At 40.5% G+C, this 16375-nt stretch overlaps 3 protein-coding genes across 13 annotated transcripts; 1 reads left to right on the top strand and 2 right to left on the bottom strand.

The window, feature by feature from the left end:
• Window positions 1-110: 110 nt before the first annotated feature.
• On the bottom strand, window positions 111-6040 carry LOC131135557 (claudin-14-like). 4 transcript variants are annotated; one of them, XM_058081603.1, is made up of 6 exons: window positions 5807-6040; window positions 5572-5642; window positions 4007-4165; window positions 3784-3924; window positions 975-1848; window positions 111-906 (listed from the first exon to the last, which is right to left on the bottom strand). In XM_058081603.1, the coding sequence occupies exons 5-6, from the start codon at window positions 1206-1208 to the stop codon at window positions 400-402; spliced, it is 741 nt and encodes a 246-aa protein (XP_057937586.1). In that variant the 5' UTR covers window positions 1209-1848; window positions 3784-3924; window positions 4007-4165; window positions 5572-5642; window positions 5807-6040; the 3' UTR covers window positions 111-399. The 4 variants fall into 4 exon arrangements, with proteins under 4 accessions (XP_057937586.1, XP_057937587.1, XP_057937584.1 ...); XM_058081602.1 differs by lacking the exon at window positions 5572-5642 and having other exon boundaries at window positions 112-906; window positions 975-1218; window positions 1644-1848; window positions 5807-6033; XM_058081604.1 differs by having other exon boundaries at window positions 5045-6040.
• Window positions 5295-9851, top strand: LOC131135556 (F-box only protein 47-like). 5 transcript variants are annotated; one of them, XM_058081596.1, is made up of 11 exons: window positions 5295-5618; window positions 5865-6082; window positions 6201-6362; window positions 6434-6510; window positions 6574-6648; window positions 6727-6835; window positions 7526-7699; window positions 7763-7912; window positions 8247-8389; window positions 9116-9275; window positions 9436-9851. In XM_058081596.1, the coding sequence occupies exons 2-11, from the start codon at window positions 5893-5895 to the stop codon at window positions 9534-9536; spliced, it is 1341 nt and encodes a 446-aa protein (XP_057937579.1). In that variant the 5' UTR covers window positions 5295-5618; window positions 5865-5892; the 3' UTR covers window positions 9537-9851. The 5 variants fall into 5 exon arrangements, with proteins under 5 accessions (XP_057937579.1, XP_057937578.1, XP_057937583.1 ...); XM_058081595.1 differs by having other exon boundaries at window positions 5296-5633; window positions 9436-9850; XM_058081600.1 differs by having other exon boundaries at window positions 5306-5633; window positions 6037-6082; window positions 6239-6362; window positions 9436-9849.
• Window positions 9852-9880: 29 nt separating this feature from the next.
• LOC131135558 (ADP-ribosylation factor-like protein 6) lies at window positions 9881-15980 on the bottom strand. 4 transcript variants are annotated; one of them, XM_058081606.1, is made up of 10 exons: window positions 15577-15974; window positions 14928-15276; window positions 14768-14818; window positions 14607-14668; window positions 14467-14535; window positions 14292-14386; window positions 12447-12576; window positions 12083-12138; window positions 11957-11969; window positions 9881-10273 (listed from the first exon to the last, which is right to left on the bottom strand). In XM_058081606.1, exons 2-10 carry the CDS (start codon window positions 15048-15050, stop codon window positions 10240-10242), a joined length of 633 nt encoding a protein of 210 aa, XP_057937589.1. In that variant the 5' UTR covers window positions 15051-15276; window positions 15577-15974; the 3' UTR covers window positions 9881-10239. The 4 variants fall into 4 exon arrangements, with proteins under 4 accessions (XP_057937589.1, XP_057937588.1, XP_057937591.1 ...); XM_058081605.1 differs by having other exon boundaries at window positions 14928-15974; XM_058081608.1 differs by lacking the exon at window positions 14768-14818 and having other exon boundaries at window positions 14928-15980.
• Between the last annotated feature and the right edge of the window lie 395 nt (window positions 15981-16375).

The following is a 16375-nucleotide window of genomic DNA, read 5'->3' as shown; positions in this document are numbered from 1 at the left end:
GGCGGCCACAGAGATGCTCTAATTGGGAGATTTCTTATGAATAAGGTGTCATAAGGTGTAGCACCATGAGTAGTTTGTCGAATAAGGTTAATAAATATCGGAAAATGAGGGAGGAAAAAATTCAAGGTGCACATTTTAATGGAATTTGGCGTCATGTGATTAAATAGAACATGAATACACCAATAATGTCAGCTCGTTTTACATCTAAAATTGGAATGAAATACGAAGTATGTACTGTGTATTTGCAGTGACTTGTACCTGTTAACACTACACTATTTCCTGATAAATGTAGCCACCTAGTGGTATCGTCGCCACATTGCAGGTGATCATTTCTGCTTTTCAATGTGACTATAATGTGGTCGAGAGTGTTTTTGGTACTATGGTTACTAATGTACAGTCTTAGACGTAGTTATTAAGTCTGTAGCCACTGCTGGAGACGGAGCAAAGTGACGGGGCTCGATTGCCTTTGAGGGCCTCTGGGGGTTTGTATGGAGGAGCTGGGGGATAAATGTTGTTGAAATCCGGGGGCGGGGAAGAAGGCTGACTCCTCTGCCTTTGGAGATGCCTCGGTGCACGCTCACCACAGCCGCTCAAGCACAGCACAAGTCCCCCACAGAGACTCAGACAGGCCGAAGCATAGCCAATATACACCGCCAGGCCGATCTCGTACTTCATGCCACTTGGGAGGAAGGGGTCATAGAAATCCGCAATGACGTCATTGGTGGTCCAGGAAACAGTGGTCAAGCAGAGCAAACCGGCACAGAGAAAGCAAATGCCTCCACTCAGCACCAGCGGGGACTTGATTAATGAGCCTCGGGCAAAGTAGGTGCACTTCATACCCATCACAGAAACCACAACTCCAAGCACGGAGGTGATGCAGGAGAGTACCATGAGCGCCCGGGCAGCCTAAAGGTGAGATGAAAGGGCGTATTCACAACATGATTCTTCTCTCCACGTCTTCTAAAAGGCAGTACCTGCATGTCCTGTGGCAGCGCCAGGAGAGATCTATACAGCTCACACTGATAAATGCCCGTACTGTGCCACACGCACGCCATCCACAGGCCTTTAAAGGTGCCGGTGGCCGTGATGATGTTTGAGTCCACGTAGGCCGAGCTGCGCCAGTGTGGAAGAACGGTGGCGACTACAGTTCCCACAAAGCCGAGCAGGCTTAAGAAGAAACCAAGGAGCTGAAGTGCGGTGCTGGCCATGTTGGGCTCACTTGGAAAGAAGTTTCACATGGAAGGTGACGAGCACACAAAGCGCATTATTTATTACATAACACATAAGGAAATAGTCATGAAAGTCATAACTTACATACCGTTATTTATAACATTGTTGTACTCGCTTTTCATTTTCCTATGTATTGAAACTGGCAAAGAGTACATTTGGAAAACAGGAAGTGAACAAATGTATTGCAATGTGTATGAAACGGATGGGGGAGGAGAGGTAGGATTAAATAAGCCATGCTTTTTCCTACTCCTTTTAAATCTCCCAATATTAGGATGAGCCTAATATTATAACCAAACTACGTCATGTCTTTGTGATATGTGTTATTTAAGCGACTGTAACTCAATGTTGTGGCTGCTGAGTCCAAAATGTGCCGATAATACAGAGAAAAAAAAGCAAGATGGACAACAAACTACCTTTGATAACAGATGCATATTCTAGTCCCTCAGGCTGCAGATGTGGCTTCTTCTTCTGTTCATCGCACACCAGTCCCCGCTAGTACGCCGAGTTCCAGCGAGCTCCAGCTTCGTCACGGACGCCGAGCCATTCCTCAAGTGTGTCTGAAGTGATGGAGTTGAGACTATTCCGACATCGCTGAGTGGCAGGTGTCTGCATCTGTAACTAATGAGAGTACGTGTTTAAAGCGCCTCTCAGGAGGTGCGCGCTACTATTCGCTAACATGCCCACCGCCCCTCAGGGGAGGCCGTATTAAACATTTACAGAAACCACCCAAGCTTGGAGTCCTGATATCAATCACTAACTTTAAAAAGAGTACACTATGAAGGTTGGTTGAGATCACAATGACCTCTAGCATAGGGGGATTATGTTTATGTATCATTTCTGGTGTGATGTGACAACGGTTTTCTCAGTTAAAGATTTACTTTCTCTGCTCACGTCTTCTTCCTGCTCCGTGTTTTGCAATCTGGCCCTTGCAAGCTTTTTGTTAGCACCTTGATAACACATTCATGACACAATAGCCTCAAAAGTGCACGTCTTGAAGAGTTTGCTTGTTCCCGGTCCTCTCCAGGTACTCCCGCTTCCTCCCACATCCCAAACACATGCAAGTGGATGCACATGTGACACTAATAAGTGATGTAGAAAACGAATGGATGGACTTTGAGACCACAACACACCAGTTTTGTAGCTCAAATGGCCAGATTATTTGAAAATCAGTTTTTTGTCACCTGTGCTTCCACCTTTATTTTCTGTTTTGTCACTAGTCACTCAGGCCTTCTTTAGCCATCTGCTACAGCTGTGTGAAAGTACGTTGGTAAACAACGCTCCCTCACACCTTTAAGAGTCACGCTGGACATCCGAGTTGACAACTCGTGGCATTTAGCTTGATGGTTAGCGGTCTCGACTCCCATACACTAGGCAGCTCAAGCCCAAGGCGTGCTCAGGGGCGGACCAGACAGGTTACTCCAGTGCTGCGACACTGCGAAAGTCATACCGGACATTGAGTTGACAGTTTAGGTGGATGGCTAGCGCTGTTGAGGCTCATGGACTCGGCGGGTTACATGGTCACTGCAGTCAGAAATCAAACTGTTTTCCCCTGCCACGCTACACTACATAACGTAACCCTTGTTCTTTGGTCTTTATGTGCTGTTTTTCATGCGTTTCGTGAATGCTAATTGTTATCTATATAGCTTCCTCAGGAGCTATCCACATCATTTCAGCCTCTCATCCACATGGGAACAGCGTTGTGGGTGACCTGAAACTGTATATATATATACGTATATTTTTTTTTTAAATCACAGATGTATCCGCTACCTCATTGCAGTCATGTGACCAGAAGTGAGCTTTAATGACAAGCCAACATAGTATCTGAATATTTCACATGACTCACCTCAGTTGACATTCTCCTGATTTTTGTTGTTTTATACTCCACAATGACTCACAGAAGTAATTCCACTTCTCCTTGGAAAGCGGAAGACGACAGACTTAGTGCATGTTCTTTCTTCTTCTATGATTTGGTGTGTCAAGTGTGTTCACAGCACCACACGTAGGTGTGCCTTGTGTTTTCACTCAATTAACCATTCCCATCTGGATGCAACTATTTACGAATCCGGCACAGCGGGGATGCAACTTTAAAAAAAAAATCCCAAGAACGTTCCCGTGTGCACAGGGCCTTAGTCGTGGCGTTTTACCCGTGTAGCTTTGCCCGTTCTTTTATCGCTCACCTCCAACACTGTTATTTATCTTATCGGTGTTATTTTGTATTACACAGCAGTAATTCGCCCTGTAACTCTGTCCAATGACTTGGCATTACATATTGTCATATTTGTCAGCATGCCAAGATTGACAAATATAAAATAACAAAACATAAAAGCATTGTATTTGTGACTATCATCACTTGTGTTTTTAGGGATGCTGAGATTACAAATTTAAATATACTCATGCCATCATGCATGACCCTGTAATTTTATGCAACTTTCATATACATTTTTCGATAAGATTTTGCTTGAATTCCATATTTGACAATGCTCAACATTTACGAAGGTGAGAAGGAGTGTGAATGAATGAATGAATGTAGGAAACGTATACAGGAGAACTCACCAATACGGTAAAAGAAGTGAACCATCTACCCATGGTCACAAGTGCCCAGATGGTGCATTTGGCCTGGAAACAAAGTTGAAGACGCTCCAGATGGATAGTCTGTTTTGCCTTGATGCCACACCACTCATCTCCTGTCCCTGCCTGAATGGAAGTGTTTGCCATCATGTCAGTGTTGAAATGCAAAATCTCGATCTTTAACTTCAGCTATAAATGGACAACATACTGTAAGGTAGGCCCGGTGAAGAAGCTGCTTCTCTGGACTTCCGTTAAGACCATTGCTGGCCCCTATGGGTCAAACTAAGACACAACCTGTTGGGTAAAAAACACCCTGCTTGTAGCGTTCAGTTCTGTCAATGCCGGGATGATCCTCCACCAAGCGTGCCTGTGGGAATATAGAACACCTAATAGTCTTAGTTCAACTGAATAATCCTGTGATTAGCAGCTGAGTGTGGCTGTTGTGCAAGGCGCTCGAGGACAACACAATTAATTTGTGTGTCCCTGAGTCACACAAATAATATTGTAAATCACATACTCTTTCTGACATTTGACCTGAACCCACGTACCCCCTACTCCTGCAAACTCAAAAAAACTTTTTAAAATAAAAAAATACAATTCTGGGTCAAAAGTGTGTATTTTCCATGGTGATATTTGGATAAAGTTTGACACAATCACTGATAAATAGTAATCATCATACATATCTATTATTCCACTTTGATGCAGGCATCCTTCCCTCTGAATAGACTGAATTTCAGATTGACTTTTTTTGTCCACTCACTATGGATTACAGTAAGTCTGTATATCATTTTATACCAAATTGAAGAATTTGTAGGTTGTAAGTAGAACACTTTGTCTTACATTGTCTTACTTTTATTGTGAGCAACAAGAACAAGTGGTTGGTTTTAAAAATATTACATGATTTGGGCTGCACACGCATATGTGGGTGTGTTTCCTGTGATTTCCATGTGTCCATGAATGCAGCGGCAACTATAGCTCAGCAGTCAGCACTGATGGCAGTTTGAGTATGAAGTGTCCATTATCTCACCGGAATCTTTCCATGGCGTTCCAACTCTACTCCTACCACTACCCATTTCTTAATAGTATTGGAAATACAATACAAAAATACATACAACCAACAATAAAGCTTTGTTGAGTGAATCTTCACTCACAGTGACAGCTTTTCACCACTTAACTGGAACACCAATATACATTAAATATTCAAGATTAAACACTCTGAATGCACAAAATATTAATTCTAGCTTACTTATTTGTTGATATGATGCAAGCACAGATCAATTAACAACTTTGTCTCCTTCCTGCTCCCGTCTCCTCGCGCAGTGAGGTGTTCAGGTGAACTTGTAATTGTGAATGTTAGGTGCTAATTGGTTTTATTTGCATTCCCTACCTCCTATGACAATTGTCGTACTACACTTTGGGAACCTAGGACATAAGACAGTGTGACTTATGTTACATTAGTAGAGTGTAGTGCAAAAGTTTGAAAACAATTTATCAGCGGTGAACATTTTTTTAGTAAACAATATACGTTTGAACAACACAAAAGCAAACAAACAGAAGATAACTGGAAAACATCACAACCTATAATTATCAACATGGTGGATATTTGTATCGACGTGTCCGCCTCCATTAACAGCACAAGGGACACGCACAAACATCGAGTAACCATTGATCAACAAATGAATGGCAGCATTTTAATGACAGCTAAATGACTTTATACCATATAAATATATATACATATTATATTCATAGCATTCAAGGTCTCGTGCCACTTACCGTCGTGTCCTCACACAAAAAGCGTCACTATTCAACGAAGCCCGCAAGTACGCAACAAATTCGTGAGTTTCCTGTTTTTTAACCAAACATATCAATAATCATTGTAGTAATTACAAGACAATGTATATATCCGCGATAACCAATTAAGTGGGGCTGTACAGCTTTGCTTACTTTGTAGCTAACTAGCTTCCATGCTACAATACATAAGCTAGCATCAATTTGGGAAAATATGTACCTCCAGTTTGGACTCAAAAACTAATGTTCGTGTACAAAAACGAGGTGTTTCTTTTTAGTTTCCATTCAATGTAGCGTCGACAAAAAATGGTGAGAGGAACTTCTAGGAAAGCAAGCGCGTACACAGTGGCGCCGAAGTTCGATTCTTCGAACTGCACGGTCCGCCGGATCCGTCCGGTCAGAACCATAACGACTCGCAGTCAACTTAAGAACAGTAGCGATTTTTTCCAGGGACTTCCACTGGAGGTGTTCCACATCATTTTGGACCAGCTATCTGGTGAGGTGACTTGCGCAAACCACAGAATATTAATTTGACGTTTTTGTGAATAATAAAACGAATGCAAAGCAGCTATGACATTCATAGGCACTAACCAGAACTACACTGTGTTGGTCAGTGTTGGAGATAAGTGTATTCTGCTTGACGTCCAAAAAGATGACTAGTTGTGTGGTGAACTTTATAAGCACCCTTGCCTGGAAGAGCAAAAGCATCCTCAAAAACATTCACAACACTACCTTTCCTGGACAGACAAGTGCTGGTGAACAATTCAGAGATCTTGGTAAGCAGTGGTAGGTTTATATCTATTCATTTTCTGTCCTCAAATAAGGTTTGTGCTTGTTTTTATTTCAGGTTTATTATTCAAAAGATGCACCATGTTGCTGCCTACAAAGGAAAGGCTTAAATTCATACTGAACAAGTTTTTACAGGTACAGGTACTGAGATATTCTGGGCAATTAATGAATAGATAACTGTCTTATCCTGTTTTGCAGGTACCTTGCTTCATGCTGGAGGAGTGCTCAGTACCAAACTGCATTGGTTTGGTCCGATATGGAGTATTCCTGCAGGTGACTAACAAAGCTAGACAAATAAAACAATAGCAAATCCTCAGAGAAATGATTTATAATCTAATGATATCATTGCAGACGCTAATTGCAGGGTGGGATGAGGTTGAGTGCCACAGAGTGTTCATCTTTTTGTGTGACATCACCAACCTGCTGACTAGAATTCAGTCAGTCATCACTGGGAAACCTGGTATTGTCTTAAAAATACCCAAGTAAAGCTGTTCTTCATTTTACTGAGACCCAGCTTTTGAAAAGACTAAACTAATTAATGCAGTATGAAACTCGACACCTTGTTCTGACAAAACATCCACAATTACAGAACCCTTTAACCCTTAGATGCACGAGTGACTGGACCCTACACTCTTCCATAAGTGGGTCAAAAATGACCCATAGTAGAATCAATGCGTTTTTATGCCAATTTTGCCATTTTGGTTAGGAATAATCCCTTCTATTATATTTAGGACCACACAAGAATGATTTCATCCAGCATCTCTGTGTGTCTCTATATATATATATATACGTATATATATATATGAATATATATATATATGTATATATTTTACATTTTCAGTTTTATTTAGTGTTAATTTTGTAAACATTTTTGTATGTACACACTAAAAAATGTAATTATACTAATATTTCCGGATGCTTCTGCCTGTAAGTAATGTCCAACTATGTATAAAGTAGCTGGATGTCTTGAGAAATGTCATATTTTAAACAGCAGTGTTTTTTTTTTACTTACAGCACAAATTATGACTTAGTATTCATATTTAAATAAAATATTAACTCTGTTTTCCTTTAAAAAATTAAAGAGCAAATACCTACTATGAAGACAAACGTGAAGAAAATCCTGCATTGATTTTCCTCACTGTGTCTACAGGGTTGAAAGGCTTTGAAGAGCTGGAGCTCCGTTATTTCTGCCGTAAGGTTTTGCTGGACTTGTCCCCGAATCAGTTAGATTGCCAGTTCTGGCTCCTGTGTCTCCTAAAGCCTTGGCCCTTGGTCCATCAGGCACACCTCTTGCTGATCCTGTACGGGCCACTGCTGTCTGAAGGTAAGGTCAGTGCAATTCACACCAGTCGAGAGCACGATACAGAAGCTCTACTCCTCCTTGTAGGCTCCATTTGTTGGCATGATCTTGTGGTGCGGGGGCTTCCTCAGGATGCTTTGTGGGACTTGGCCAGGGCCATTCTCTTGCTCTTCAACAAGCCAGATGTGAAAGACTGGACAACGCAGTCAACCCTAGCAGTCTTTGCAGAGATCACCGGTAACTCACATTTTAAATACTGAAGGATGCAGTGCACTGATTGGTTTATCGTTTCCAGCCTATATATGCTGTGCATATTACGTAATGTTCTATGATTGGTTTATTGCCAGTGTACATATCACGTCTCTGAGTCAGCCGGAAATGATTCGACAATCAATCAAGCGGAGCGCTTACCAAAATAGCACATTTTTACAGATTTGGAAGTAATTGCACACTTAATGAGCACCTGATTATATTTTTGAGAAAATGAAAGGCTTTTACTGCTGAAAATACGGTAGCTAATTTCCAAAATATCCCCTGCCCAAACTGATTTTGTTGTCTTGCTTATTTACAGCCATCCCTCACCCATGGCATGTGGAAAATGTTGCCCGTCTCCTGGTGCTGTGTGGCACTAAGCTGTGCTACACAGTCTTGGCCAGCAGGGCCCTCTGTGGACGAATCAAAGAAATTGCCAAAGTGATCGTTTACATTATTCTGGTAGGTATCGATATTAATGTTTTAATCCTGAACCCAAAAGTTGACAATGGTGGAGCTCAGTTGTTGTGTGGGTTCCCCAGGTGTCATTTCTTTTTATTCTTATTTATGGAAGACACGTATTCAAAACGGGCGGCATGGCGGTCGACCATCTCTGTGTGGAGTTTGCATGTTCTTCCCGTGCATGCGTGGGTTTTCTCCGGGTACTCCGGTTTCCTCCCACATTCCAAAAACATGCTAGGTTAATTGGCAACTCCAAATTGTCCATAGGTATGAATGTGAGTGTGAATGGTTGTTTGTCTATATGTGCCCTGTGATTGGCTGGCCACCAGTCCAGGGTGTACCCCGCCTCTCGCCCGAAGACAGCTGGGATAGGCTCCAGCACCCCCGCGACCCTTGTGAGGAAAAGCGGTAGAAAATGAAATAAAATGAACATATTCAAAACACAGCTGATTAAGGATCACTCTACTGGGACAGCACAGAATTAATGAATGTGAATGGTTGTTTGTCTATATGTGCCCTGTGATTAGCTGGCAGGGTGTACCCCGGGTCCAGGGTGTACCCCGCCTCTCGCCCAAAGACAGCTAGGATAGGCTCCAGCATACCCACATGTGGGTGGATGTACGCTGCCATATCCATCCATTTTCTATGCCGCTTGTCCTCATTAGGTTCACAGAGGACCACATTTCTAATTCTAATGTAGTTTGCAAATTTTTGTGTATCCCTCAGGTGTGTGAAAAGGATGGCTATCAAATGACTTGGGCGGTGAAGTTGGTGCAGCATATCCACATGTGTTTCAAATCAGCTGTTGAAAAGTTCATCTTCATCCATCAGCTGGAGAACACGTTCTCCGAGGTCACCAAAGAGTTTTATGAGATTTATGTAGCAGGTAAGTGGAGTCATTGTTGCTTATATTTCTATACAGGGTGCAATATGCTTGTATAGGATGTACTGTATGGTCAAACCTTTAAGGAAGTCCTGGCATGACGAAGCTACCTTCTTTCAATGGCAGCACCAAAAAGTCAATAATGCCAAGATTTTGTTCTCAGGCAACCATCTTGATGCCAGGGAAGCTTTCGGAACCTTGTGTCTCCTCCTGCACGCCAATGCTACATTTCATGCAAAGTTCCTTCACATGATGCTTAAATAGAAGCAATGCAAATTGACTTCAGAAGACCTTGAAACAGTGAAGTTAAAGAGAGAACTGGAACAGCATAGCAAATGTTAATTTTATCAATTAATTTATCCTTATATACTATTTAATATGTAACATGTATTTAAAAAGAAAGTTTTTTGACACCTATTTATTTACAGTGAATGTTAGCGATTGTAGTTGTAATACACTGTTTTTATTGTGTTGGTGTTTATTAATATTGGTGTAGAGTTACTCTATAATTTTGTTTTCCACACAAATTTGGTCAGAAAGTTTGGAATTCAATGAACTGACCTCTACAGGAAAAAAAATTGATTCAATCATTAAATTCTATACCAAGCTTTTATTGTTGCCTATTATTAAACAACATTATTCCATGCATAGAAAAGAAGTCAAAGTTACAATGAATGAAAAAACATGGTCACAAATACTGAAATGATACATAAGGTAAGATGGCTGCATACAAATGTCCTCTAACTAGTGTGCCATACACATAATAATGTTATGTTACCACATCACATAAAAAAACAACTCTTTTTGCAGATGTGTTGTGATGTAACATGATCACTTTTGGATGATAAAAAAAAACTAAAGCATGGATAGAAAATACCAAACTCTAAATGTATTATGTATTTGCCTTTAAGGCTCTATAACATAAAGCTTGATAGAATCCCTAGATGACGTAAGGGCCACAGGCATTTCATTGATTCATGTTGTCATTGTTTTGATATGACCTGGTCAGGGAAAAAACATCAGTCAGCCAACTCAGGACAGAAACAATTCTGCCAATGTAAATATAACAGTTAGTCTATCGTATCCTTTATCATTTTCTATAAAGTTTTAACAACTTGCATCTCTCTAATATATTCTACTGTGTTTCTTCAGAAGTGATATTGATTTACTCAACCGCAGAGATGACCAGGCATGTACTAGGGGTAGAGCCCTTTGATCATTTTCACAACTGGCACCAACACTTGTGCTGCAATCATACTTTCCCTGAGAATACATTTTCTACAACTTCCTGGCCTTTTAGATTACTTTGAGACGCACGGTGACCGATATCTTAGGCTGTCTCCACACTAACATGGATAGTTCCAAAAACTACACATTTCCCTCTTCACTGTTGTCTGTCATGTGCCTTTTGGCCAGTCAGAAAAGGTCTGAAAAAGCATCTACAGCAGGGGTCTCAAACACGTGGCCCGCGGGCCAAATGTGGCTCACAGGACACTAGTTTGAGGCCCCCGCCTTGATATGAAAGTTTAATGTTAGTGCGGCCCGCGCAAGTTTGATATGGATGCTGTATGGTATCATGTACCCAGAAAAAATTATTACGTTTGATTAATGTTCATGTTAAAGGTTAAATAACTGTTAATAGTCATCCTCCCGATCCGTGTGGAAGTGGTAAGTTTTTGGCTATTTAAGTTTAAAGGAAATAACTTGAAGGCTACCGTTTAGGTCGCTAGCTCTCTAGTTTGCGAGTTAGCGTGTGTCTCAAGACCCTGCAGTTGCGCAATATGTTGTAAATAAAAAGAGTATAAATGCGACTATAGTCGTGTTTTGTCATGTCTACAGGGCTCTAATAATGCTTTGTTAATTTTAATCTGAAAAAAATAATTTGTCTACCCACCAACTATATGTGGTTTCTTAAGTTTTTATTATTTGCCGTTTTATTATTATTATTATATTTCTTTATTACTGATTGATTGATTTTCTTTATTCTTGATTTGTTTATTTATTTTTCATCTTATTTTGTGTGGAAAAATAAAAAACAAGATATTTGAGAACAGTGGAATGTTTTATCAGAGCTTTTCTTGTAGAAAATTGGAACCAAAGCGAAGTTTTTTTAAATTTTTTTGTTCTTAATAAATGCGTTTTTTTTTTTTTGGAAAACCTGATGCGGCCCAGTCTCACCCATACCCGAGCTCCAGTGGCCCCCAAGTAAATTGAGTTTGAGACCTCTGATCTACATCTTACATGGTTGCACATTATGACGCCTCTTGCTGATCATTCTAGCGATATATTCATTATCTTTAAAATCAGCGCATGTGTACATGTTTTCTTAATTGCCTGTGCATGTTGTAAGACACATGAATTTGGGTTGACTACAGCACAAAATGTTTCTTAAACTAACTTAATCATGTGAATTTCAGCTTTACAGGTGCTACGTCTGCATTGCTGGCAGTGTGAGCTGTATTAAAAGTGAAACGTGGTGCATTCAGACGTCATAGTAGAGGTAAAACTACTTCAACCACAGTGTCAATTAGAGGACAGTATTTTGGATTGTGGGTTAAATCTTTGCATGCATATTGCTTTTTATATATATATATATATTTTTTGCAAGGCACACAACACAACATTCAACACAACTATCACTTCACAATTCAACACAATACACTATACATCACGGTGATACTTACTGTGCAATTTGTTCTATGGGTTGGAAAAAAAAATCCACACAACATTATTGATTCAGATAGAAATGTATACAGTACTAGTAGTTGTATCTTGAAGTCTAGTAAGCATGATTAAGAGGACTACATTACCTTGAAGCCAGTCCATTCCTTCCTGCAGGCCCTCGCCCTCTATAGCATTGCTAGCACTGAGGGAGAGGGAAAACATGTTGAGGATTTGGTAATTACCTTGTGGATCTTGAATCATTTAAACCTAACTCTTCATCCATCTGCTTTGCATCTGTCTAATGAGTAAACACGATGCAAAACACATGGAAGAGCAGGTCAAGTTCAAGTGCATGCTGCTGTCCTGACCAATAATATTTAACCACATTCTTCACATTAGCCATGTCATTTCAAATGCACATCACTTAAAAACAAGCCAACGTTTTAAGATAGCAAATCAGAGTAGGTTGTAGACTATTAAATGTGTGGTTATCCGATTGAGGAATATTACCAGATGTGCCATGGTTTGTCTTTGATATTCTCCAAACACAACATCTGGGAGACCTTGACAGAAGACATGGCGTCTCGTAGATCCATCTTGTTTGCAAAGAATAACACCGGCAGCTTTTTACTGCACATATCTGCGTACACATAAACAAACCAGTGATGGCAGTTAATATATTGATCTTGCACAGATATTTCAAGAAGTGAAATAAGGACTAAAAGGCACGTACTTGTGGATCTTATACATGGTCACATGGAGAAATCTAATTTATAGCACCAGCAAAATATGGAGCCAGCAAAATATTTACAGATGTAAATATGTTTACATATCTGGATATCAAGATTAAGATACAGCTTTACAACTAAAAACTCATCTAATGTAAACCTCCAGCTTCCCCATTGGAATTAAGGTAATTAAAGTATGTCACAGAATCATCACAAAGCCCTTAACTTTAGTACCATTTGAAGTCAAAGTCAAGTCAAAGTCGACTTTATTGTCAAATATGCTAAACATGCTCGACATACAGCATACATGAAATTTCAGTCTTCTCAGACCCACGGTGCAGCAAGTAATAAATAAAATTACAATAACTAAACGAAATAAAGACTACCTTCAATACTACAATTAATAATATAAACAGTATAAACATTGCCAACTGTCATACTGGAGATGAAACAAGTTAGCCACTGTCATTATCAAAAAACAATCCATCACTCAAGTAAACTTTAAAGGTGATCTTTAAATTTCCTCAGAAGAACCTGCCCAGAAAGCTTTCTAGATCTTCCAGAACCTGCACCTATTCCAGCTATATTTCCTAGGATTTTAATTCATTCCACCCACAGCCCGCCCACTTGGCTGTGATTGGTCCTACTCAACTTGTACAGCAAACAGTTTGTACAGTTGGAATAATATGGAACGCCCATATTAGGAAGTCACGTCTCACCGTGATGTCACAGTCACCATGCGTTTGAAAGAACTCTCTGAAAGCCAGCGTTCAGAGCCATCCCAAACTTCTTTCAGGGCTCAATTCCAAATGTATAAACCTCATTATCTGAAACTATGGCATCGTTTACCATTACAATACAACATTTATAGAAACGTGGAAAAAACATAATAGGTCCCCTTTAAAGTGCTTATGTGAAAAAATATCTTAATCATTGTAACTGTGAAAAATAATGTTAAGAGATTTTTTGTTTTGTGCTGGAATGTTTAAATATTTTTATTATATATTTTGTCAGTGCAGTCGAGTGGTTAGCGCGCAGACCTCACAGCTAGGATACCAGGGTTCAATTCCACCCTCGGCCATCTCTGTGTGGAGTTTGCATGTTCTCCCCGTGCATGCGTGGGTTTTTTCCGGGTACTCCGGTTTCCTCCCACATTCCAAAAACATGCTAGGTTAATTGGCCACTCCAAATTGTCCATAGGTATGAATGTGAGTGTGAATGGTTGTTTGTCTATATGTGCCCTGTGATAGGCTGGCAACCAGTCCAGGGTGTACCCCGCCTGTCGCCCAAAGACAGCTGGGATAGGCTCCAGCACCCACCGCGACCCTCGTGAGGAAAAAGCGGTAAAAAATGAATGAATTAATACATTTTCTATATTGTTGTGGTGAAGTTTGGCTTGAATTGACTTTGCACAATGGTGCTCCTTTACTTCTTCAACTGGGTTAAACAGGCAGCCTCTTGATTAATTTGAACACTGCTGCCACCTAGCTGGAGGTTTGTGCATCATTCAATCAAAAACACTTGAGCTAAAGCTCCACAACAAGTAACCTATGCACTATTAATACTATATATTAGTACTAGTACTAAGCAATTGGGATTAGATTGCAGATAATTCACAGTGCTGTACCTCCGTGTTTGAGAAGAGTATCAAGCTCCTCTTTGGCAACGACCATCCTCAGTTTGTCACTGCTGTCAATGACAAATATAATGGCATGGCTTTCTCTGAAGAACAGACAAGGACAGACGAAATTGAGACAGACCCAGTGTGTGTTGAAATCCTTGTCAGAAATGATCATGCATACTTATAATAGTGTTCCCACAGGTTTCTGTATCTGCTCTGGCCGGACATGTCAAAAACTGTGAAGGAAAGGCTGCACGCCGAGAGGAGTAGAGGTAAAAATAATGACGATCAGTCAGTTCAACGTATGAAAAGGATTCTTACCTTGAAGTCTTGAACTTTTCAATGTTGAATCCAATCGTTGGGACTATTTCTTGTGCCTGTGTCTTCATGCACCCAATCACACATACACACAAACACACAAAAAAGGACAAGTAACGGCAAAAGTATGTCAACATATAAGGAGTGTAGAGTATAGACTTTACCTGACTAACATGTTTCCACTCCTCTGAGAATGGGCCTAAACGATTTGAATTCTGGAAACAAGCAATCAATGAATGATTGCAAATAAATACTCTAGAAATAACCTGTGATAGTTGGCTTGTTGAATGAAACAGTTCCAGTCGGCTTGTATCATGTACTTACATTGGCAGGCTTCAGTTGGTTGATGATGGTAGTTTTGCCGCTGTTGTCCAGCCCCAAACATAAAACATTCACTTCTTTCTTCCTTAGGCCGAGCCAGCCTGACAGTTTATCTAGCAGCCCCATTAAAGGTGATGAATCCTACTACACATCACCCCATAAACGTTCTTGTTTTTGTTCCAATATGCCAACCAAAGGCAATGTGCTCCGTCTTTGGAGTAAACACTGGAACAAGATGACATGCTGCCTGTGCATCCCAGCTTGCAGCAGCTAATCCCATTAGGACGAATTAAGATCTGCAAACCACCCGGTGACCTGATCGTGGAGTGTGCGCCGTCCAAGGCTCCTCATCCTGATGAATTTGATTCATTAGTGTAATGCTCTGGCCTGCTTTTAAGATTCCCACAACAACAACAGCTGCAGCCTAAATCAAGCCAGCGTCAGTCTACCACTCTTTGTTCCTGACACTGTGATTCAGTGCATCTGTAAGAACTATTGTTGGACACCCAAGGTTTACATTTATATAACAATTGAAGGAAGTCATGGTGAACTTTCAACACAGCAACACCAGAGGTGATGAGTGGTGAAAGAGCGCCATCTTTTGGCTGGTGGTCATCATACCTATAGGCTGTGTTGGAAACCACATACTTACCTACTACTCATTACTAACTCTTTGAGTATGTAGTGTGTCTACACTGGCAGTATGCGAGAAGTTCCCGGATGTATACTGCATTCGTCAGAAACATTGAGTATGTATCATCAGCATACTACTCACACGCAAATTACCCAGGATACAACGCGACGTGACCAAAGTAAGATATATTGCGAGTTGGTTCGCTTCTTGTTTTCAAAGTAAAAGCAGTGATTTATCACTATTTTTTTTGTATGAGAAAAGTAAGGGTTTTTTTTAGGTTGTGAAAATACACAGAAGTGCGCTGCTCACTTCGGCTAGCTTAAAATTAGCCGAATTCGTCCGAACGAAATTGTAAACGGTTGGTATTTGGATAAATAAATGGCACACTCGGGATCTAAACGGCCACTTTCTCGCCTGATTAAAAAAAAAGAGTTTAGAGCTAAAGTGAAATCAGCATCAGCCTTACGATTTCGGCTTGGGTAGGAGCGCAATGCATTGTGGGTTATCATGTAGTACGCTGTAGTGTAAAGGCTTTGCATACTGTCTGATGGATTGGGTATGCAGTATGGAGTGTAGATAGTATGGGCATGGAAGTATGTAGGAGTTAGCATGCGGTTTCGAACACAGCAATTGACTGCTTAGATTAAAGAAGCCGCAGGATGATACTGACACAGACCATACATTAATTAATTAATTAATTAATTAATTAACTAACTAACTAATTCATTCATTCATTTTCTACTGCTTATCCTCACCAGGGTCACAGGCGTGATGGAGCCTATCCCAGCTGTCTTCGGGTCAGAGGCGGGGTACACCC

Source organism: Doryrhamphus excisus, chromosome 9 (genome assembly GCF_030265055.1).
Source record: "Doryrhamphus excisus isolate RoL2022-K1 chromosome 9, RoL_Dexc_1.0, whole genome shotgun sequence".
NCBI lineage: Eukaryota > Metazoa > Chordata > Actinopteri > Syngnathiformes > Syngnathidae > Doryrhamphus > Doryrhamphus excisus.
This window is presented reverse-complemented; position numbering and strand designations above follow the sequence as displayed.